This window comes from Acanthisitta chloris, unplaced genomic scaffold (genome assembly GCF_000695815.1).
Source record: "Acanthisitta chloris isolate BGI_N310 unplaced genomic scaffold, ASM69581v1 scaffold19235, whole genome shotgun sequence".
NCBI lineage: Eukaryota > Metazoa > Chordata > Aves > Passeriformes > Acanthisittidae > Acanthisitta > Acanthisitta chloris.
In genome coordinates this window covers 4,159-12,232 of record NW_008672329.1, presented here as the reverse complement: position 1 = coordinate 12,232, position 8,074 = coordinate 4,159, and the positions used below count along the sequence as shown (strand labels likewise).

General features: G+C 37.8%; 1 protein-coding gene across 1 annotated transcript in view; it reads right to left on the bottom strand.

The window, feature by feature from the left end:
* Positions 1 to 7,108, bottom strand: part of PTAR1 (protein prenyltransferase alpha subunit repeat containing 1) — a gene marked incomplete at its 5' end in the record, with an annotated part of 21,678 nt that extends 14,570 nt beyond the window's left edge. The window contains 2 exons of the mRNA XM_009074480.1: positions 3 to 18; positions 6,939 to 7,108. Of these exons, the coding sequence (XP_009072728.1) occupies positions 3 to 18; positions 6,939 to 7,108 (186 nt within the window). The remainder of the gene's footprint in view (positions 1 to 2; positions 19 to 6,938) is intronic.
* Positions 7,109 to 8,074: the final 966 nt, after the last annotated feature.

Sequence of the window (8,074 nt, the reverse complement as noted above, 5' to 3'; positions counted from 1 at the left end):
ATGTGATATCTATCAGCTCTAAAATAACGGAACAAGAGACACAAAGATTAGTAATGATTTGCACACAGCAGTGTTCCCTCTGTACTCCCTTACTCCTTCTCATTCCTCAAAGCTTCTCTGCCATGGGCTGCTGTACCTATGGATGACCATCTCTGTAAAACACTGATCTTGCTCACTTCAAAATAAATGCTAGCTTAATTTAAGAGACAGCAAAATCTGCCATATCATCCACTTTCATGATTTAAATGAAATTTGCATGCCCTCAGCAAGGGACAACCATTATACAGAATCCTTGAGTATTCAGTGATTTAAATTGTACACGCTGTATATACCAGAAACAGAATTCTTCAAAGAAAATCCAAAAATCCTTAAATATAATAGTACACCTAAAAATACACCCAACTATTTCAGTACAAGATTGAGTTGCAGATGGCTGCCATATACCATACTTACAAAAAACACACATATAAAAAATCCCTGTTGCTAGGAAAATGGAGCACCATAACCATGACTTAGGATCACAAAATTACTACACTATTGAAGTGCACAGAAAACACTTTAAATACATTCTGAATTGCTTCAGACTGAGGTTTTAAGACTAATTCACTAAAAATACCCAAACAAAACCCAGAACACTTGTTTGCATCCCTGCATTTAAACACTATATACTGCAGATTTACATATTATACTTATTTTTAACAACATAAAAACAAGACTGAGGTATACAGCTGTTGAGAATGGAAGACTAGTTTCATTGTAACCTAGTCCTACCATTCCCTTTGCACTCCACTGCAACATTCCAGCATTTGTAGGTCCCACCAGGGTAACGGGGGATTCATCAGGCTTCTGCACTCTGACTTCTGTGAACTGACACTAAGGACTGTCACTAACCTCTGCTCTCAGAAGGCACAGCATCACACCAGTTAACCTGCCCTGCAACCACTGTTCTTGAAACACATGGAAACTTTGCAACTGACCAAGAAGAAATCTTCATCAAAACTCAATCCAAGCTTTTACTGTCAATAAAGTTTGGCTACATTCTCTCCTAATCACCCTGCATTTAACATACTAAACAGATTGTACTTCAGGTGACTTCCAGCAGATAAGAAGCATTTTAAAGGAAAAGGAAATAGATTGTATCTCATGGAATCAGATCTCCAGTTACTAAAGTTAGTATGACCGTAAAATGAAATATTAAAAAGTCACTGATGAAATGCAACAATAATGGGACACATTAATTCAAAATGGAAAGGGATATAGCTTAACATATCTTAGAAACAAGAGTTAATACTTAAGCGGGTCAAAAAGTGGAATACCCTCATATATCACTGTATGACTGAATGATCACTTAAGTCCAAGAAAGTAATTTTGTGTTTCTGATATGTTCTCGCTTATGAGGAATGTGTTAAGCCATTATATAATGCACAGGGTTGTGAGGAATTCTTTAGCATAGTGTTGATTTTGCACTAAGCTGTGATATTTTGAAAATCGTCTCAAGGAACTAACTTATGTTTCTATTTTCATTAATTTTACTTGAGGTTATCTTTTTCCTTTAATGAAAGATTTCCTTTTATACCCCTGTTTCTTGCAAAGGAATGAGTATTACCCATATGCACCAAGTTTCTTCCTAATTTGCTATCTAAATGTACAAATACTTGTCTTTGATTTACCCAGTCCCTGAACACCAAATTAATTTTATGCAGCTGAATATCCCAATTCAAACAGTCAGGATTGCTCATATATGCAAAATCAAATATCTACTAAGTGTGCTGGCTACTGCTTCAATTTTACATTCAAAAACTTAATTGAAAAAATTTTTTAAAACCCACCAGTTTTATAAGGATGTAAGTTAAAATTTGAGCTGCTATTATTTCACGTACATTTCCCATTTTACCCTCTGTGCTGGTTTGGGCTAGAGTAGAGTCAACTTTCTTCACTGGGGCTAGTATGGGGCTAAGTTTTTGATTTGTGCTGAACACAGTGATGAAAACACAGAGTTTTTTGCTATTGCTAAGAAGTGCTTATATAGAGCCAAAGCCTTTTCTGCCTTTCATACTACCATGCTGGCAAGAAAGCTGGGGATGCATGGGAGCTTAGGAGGAGACACAGATGGGACAGGTGACCCAAACTGACCAACCAACCAACTGATATTCCAAACCATATGACTGCACTTTGAAAAATACAGTTTGTCTATCCTACTAAGTCATGACTTCCATGTTAACATGACTATTCTGGTAATGCCAAAGGTCTGTAACAGCACCCAATCAAGCGCAGTCTGTCTGCCATTTCGTCCATTTTCCCATTACAGAGGCTCAGTGTATCCTGAACATTATCAAAGGAAAGATGCAGACAAAAGGAAAATCTCCAAAGTAACACCCAGTTCTTTCATGTCAGTGTTCTTTGATGCTTTGTGTAACAAGTAACAGATGAAGATCCATGAAGTATGGATTTTGAGCCAGAAAGGTCTAAGGACATAATTTAGTAACATCCGAGCCACTTTTCAAGAGAAAATCTTATGACACGTGGCACACAGTGGTAGTAGTTGCCAGCTACTTCCCTCTGTGTCAGTAACAAAACCCAGAATCTGTTACCTACAGTTCAGAAGTGCTTTCGGATGGACACATTTTACACAAACTGTCCCATTATAGGTATACATTTAAGCCTCCCCACCTGTAAAGGGCAAATAAACCAATATATCTTTAGCTCACTAATATGTCTGTATCCAGTTTTTAATCTACCTAAGTATTTTACACTAAGATGTAAACTCAGAAGAGTTTTGTAGAAGTGGAAAGATAAATTTGTAGAAAGTAAGGATATTCCAGGAGTAGTCTGTGGCAATTTCAGGAAATCATCTTGCAATAATATAAATAGTATGCAATGCATAAATTAAAAAATATTGAAGAAAGGATAAAAACATACTGTAAAACTAGGATTCCTAAGCTGAAACAATAGCAAGAAGATGAGCGGTAATGATTCTGAATTCCAAGTATCCAAAAGAAACTGTAACTAAACTAAAATCTGTGACAGTAACCTATCAATGACCACCTATAAAGCACTTCCTTCTTCCAGGATCCTGCCAGAAAAAGTATCTGATACCACATCTGAGAGCAGACACTTGAGTCAGCATCCTATTTTCCTCCTCTGTTATATTTCAAACAGTTTGCAGTGATTCAAACAGCACAGAAGAGGTAACAAGAGACCCATTCACAATCACTGTTTATTACAAGCATCAACAGAATATCCAATAGTTTTGCAGCAGTAATAAACAAATCTATCCCTTCACTAGATCCAAAAGGAAACAACTACCCTGCCAAATTCCAAGAACACACTTTTGTTTATAAAATGGAATTTGGAGGAAAATCCTTGAGGATATTTCAAAGAGACAAAAACATCACATCTCTTCATAAGTGTATGCCTACTTATGCCAGACTAGAGGCAATTCTCTTAGTCCACCTGGAAAAGACTTTCACTTTATTTTCTTCCACCACTGCAGTTCAGTTCCTACTAAAACTTCCTATCAAATATGAAACTCAATTATGGTACAACATACTGAACTCTATAACCTGTACCTTGCTTTACAAACAGGTTACTAACATGAAGACCATGATTGTGTTATACAGTGTTTTTCATGTCTCAGCAGACATGAAAATGCTGTAAATGACCTATTCTCTCACACTTCAAACTGCCTTAAGTAATTGAAGAGACAAAGGAGAACAAAGCTTCGTTTTCAAAAGAAAAACCAAACAAATTTCAAAATACAGGCAGTAATCTAAAATATATGCTACTCTTGAATTCACCAACAGTTTTATGCTCTGCATTTTGAGAGGAAAGGTTCTGCAAGATTCCATCTGGGAGGGAAGCAGAGACACTCTTCAAGCACTGCGATCCTGGCAGAAACAGCAGGTGCAACAGCATCACAGAACAAAGCAGCTGCATTGGTGTGACTGGAACAGAGTGCTACCACCTAGCTGCCCTTTAGATAACTGCTGTCAGTGGCCTTCTGACTTCCAATGCAAAACCTTGACACAAATCTCCGGGTTTGTAGTTTGGTTTGAAACAATAAGTTTTTGTCTATGTGGAAACTTCCATAGGGAGGCTTTTCCATAACCCTTGAGACCAACATGAAGTCTCCCTGCAGAAGATCTGCAGCATAATCACAATACACATCATAAACTCGTACCTCAAACCTGCTAAGAACACTGCCATGAGAACCACAGGTGTCGCTACGAGTGCCTGTGATAGTAGGTTTAATTCTTCATGTGATAAAGTTTCTATGTGGCTACATGTCAAAGTCAACGTTAATAATATTCTCTATATGAAAGCTCTTCTTATCGAATTTTATAATCATCTGCATTATAAATTCAGAATTTGGAATCGGATCACAATCACCAGTTTCTATCAGAACTGAATAAATCAGCAGCAACTTGATGGCAATTATCAAAAGGATCCAGGTGTTAATAGGTCCAACCATAAATCAGAGAGATCAAGAAAGAAATGACAGTTACTTATGTTAGAAATACACATCCTCAAGAAACAGAAATCTTTTAAAAGATGCCTGTAATGAGAAAAAATATTCAAGGAAATAAATGATATAAAAAATAAAAAATAAAGGACAACGAAAAATTTACGAAGTCCATAAAATACTTCTAGATACTTAACTCCAAGGGTCAAGCTAGTGTACTACTACTCTAACACCACCCAAGGTATGCAGCCACCACTGGAAGACTGTGTTGCCAGTAGAATGGTTTCCTCCTTGTCATGATCTGGCTAGCAAAGAGTTGAAAGTTCCTATGTATAACCTCTGCACAACCACTTGAAAGCAAGTGCATTGATGCTTACATTATGAACCTTCTCTGCCATTTAATGCTACTCTTTTCAAAATGCTTGCATTATACATCCATGTGTCTGTAATAAGGAATTAAAGTATGTTTAACAAATCTAGGCACCACCTTCAGGTAAACAAAAGTACGGAACATTCATTGCCTTAAGAATACTCCTATTCCAAGATTCACTAAAGACCTCAATCTTCTTACTCCAAATCATCCCTGAATGCAAAAGAAGCTCAAGTACACATTTATAGACTTGACTAACACCATCTGACTGCTCCTTACACTACACTTTAATGAGGATAAGTGCACAGCTGACTTCATCCACTTAAAGTGAAACAGACTACAGTAATAAAACATTAAAGACAAAAGCAAATGGCACATCAAGACAGAGACGTTACTGCCCAGACATCTTTTCATGATCTACACAGACCCATCTGTGTAGATCAGGAAAACTTATCTCAAAACCTATCTGTTCCAGAGGGTACGGCATGTTAGTTTAGATGCTAGAGTCTGGATCAGATGCCTGCTACCACCCCACTACTTAAAACACAATTCTTTAACTCACTATTTTATAAAGCAACCAGGGACACTGCCTCTGCTATAGCTGCAATTACCACAACCCAATGGAGAATGGTTGTTTGGTGTGTTTCAGGTGGGGAGGACAAGCCCACATAATCATTTTAAAACACAATGGACAAAGCCAGGGCTTTATGGACATGCAAACAGAAAAATATTAAAATATCATAACAGCCCCAAACTGAAACCTAGGTGCATGTGAGAGACTAAAGATCTGAACTCTGAGTGGTCACATGGCGCTCTTCAATAGGACAGATATCCCTCTTTCTAAGACACAAAATTGTGAAAAACACCATAGCATGTGCAAGATACTAGAGAGAAGTATCAAAAAGAATAAACACCAGAAATAAGACACTGAGATAAGCCTAGCATAAGAACATTCTTTATTCTATTTAGAACATACCTGCAAGAATAAACATAAAATTTATTTCTTAAACTGGTTAGTTTTTCATTCTTACTCTGAACAGGACACCTTGTAAGCAGTCAAATATCTCCTGTGTTACACCTTGTTATAATTATTTTTTTAAACAGATACAAAACAAATTTTCATGCAAGTAAAACTAACTAAAAACCAAAACAAAGTAATGAGAAAGGAAACAAAAATTCACAATTACCAAGCTGTATGGCCTAATGATTCCTGGTACTCCTATACCTGAAACTCACCGTACTTGTTTCTATCTTTAGATACTTATATCATCACAGTTTTCCTCCTGACTCAGAAAAGCAGGATAAAATTCCTTCTGTAATGATTAACATTATTTCCCTAAGTAACTGGACAGGCTGATCAATGGGCTGAGGCCAGTTGTATGAGGTTTTGCTGGGTCCTACCCCTGGGCCACAACAACCACATACGCTCTGCAGAGAAGGACCTGGGGATCCTGGTGGACAACAAGCTGTCCTTGAGTCAGCAGTGTGCCTCTGTGGCCAAGAAGGCCAAGGGTATCCTGGCTTGGATCACAATCATGTGGACAGCAGGATCCCAGGGCAGTGACTGTCCCCCTGTACTCATTGAGACAATGAGGTGCTGGGCTATCTCCAGACAAATACAGCGGGGCCGGGGAGGGGTCTGTAGTCCAAGTCTTATGAAGAGCAGCTAAGGGAGATGGGGGTGTTCAGCCTGGAGAAAAGAAGGGTCAGGGGGACCTTATCGCTCTCTATGACTACATAAAAGGAGGTTGCAGCTAGGCGAGTGTCAGTCTCTTCTCCCAGGTAACAAGCAATAGGAAGAGAAGAAGTGGTCTCAAGCTGTACCAGGAGAGGTTTAGATTGTATATGAGGAGAAATTGCTTCCCCAAAAGGGCTTTCAAACATTTGAACATGCTGTCCAGGGAAGTGGTAGAGTCATCATCCCTGGAGGTATTTTAGAAGGCATATAAACACAGCACCATGGTTTAGTGGTGGACTAGGCAGCGTTAGGTTTATGGTTTGACTCAATGATCATAAGGGTCTTTTCCAAATTAAATGATTCTTTGTTAAATAATAAATGTGCACTAGGAATCACATAATGTACTGTTCTCCAGCTGGGTAACTTACCATCTTTGTTCAGCCACTGTCTTCTTTGTCTGTAGAGAAGAAGTTTATTGTGGACATATGGCAAAAGAAATTTGACACACCAGCTCTCCACACCAAGCTTGTTTTCTACCAGGACAATAGGGCTTCGGTTATACCTGGCTTCAGGGCAGGGTATTAATCCAATTTCATCTCTTAAAAAGCAGAAAGAAATACAATTAAACTTATTTCCAGTAATGACAATTATTTTTCTCAATAGAGCATGCCAGTAAATGCTTCCCACGCAATCAGTCCATCATCTTTTTTCCTCATTTTTGGCAAAATCTGTACTCGTTATCCTCAATTCACCTTCTTGATTCTTGCTAGACTTCAGATACAATAAAATGCATTTTCAGAAAGTTATTTTCCATGCATTATATCAACTTATAAAATAAATGATTCAAACATATTTAAGGCAAGAATAAAGACTTCAGCTGAGCAAAAAAAAGGGAATGCATTTTACCCCTGTACAATTTATTCAGACACAATATTAAAAAAAAAAAGGCAGTTGAGGTTTTCAGTTGAGAAACACAACAAAAATTTTGTATTAGTTTCTCAATGCTGTAATGACACTCAGAATTATTTTATGACTTACTGAAGACTCTGAAGTAACAGCCATGATTAGATACCACAGAATGAATTCCAAACTATTTAAATGTTTTCTAGGAAGATCCCTTTAGGGGATTCTGGCTCTTTTCACCCCAAGGCAATCTGAAAAGTTTTATTCAATTTTCCCAAAGATCCTAAATGAGGAAGGCCCCTTTTTATAAATTTTCAGATTATCACCTAAGCCGTTTAACTCATCTGAATTAACACAAGCACCCCTGGTTTTGTAATAAACATGCAATGGAGCTGTTACAGCTGCTACTGCAGGTAACAAAACATGCTAACTAGTACAGGCACCTGACTGACCCAAAGCTACCCAGGTGTGCCCTGCAACAGCATAACCAGGTCTCTAAAACAAACAATCACACAGAAGAAAATCACAGCCATATGCTCATTTTCGCATGTTCCATTTTTCATTGTCCTGTGCAAGGCAGCATGATGAACAGGGGGAAGATTTAAGACAGAGGTCTGACTAAATGCCAACTCTGTATGACACACTTTCATCAAGCCTTTAA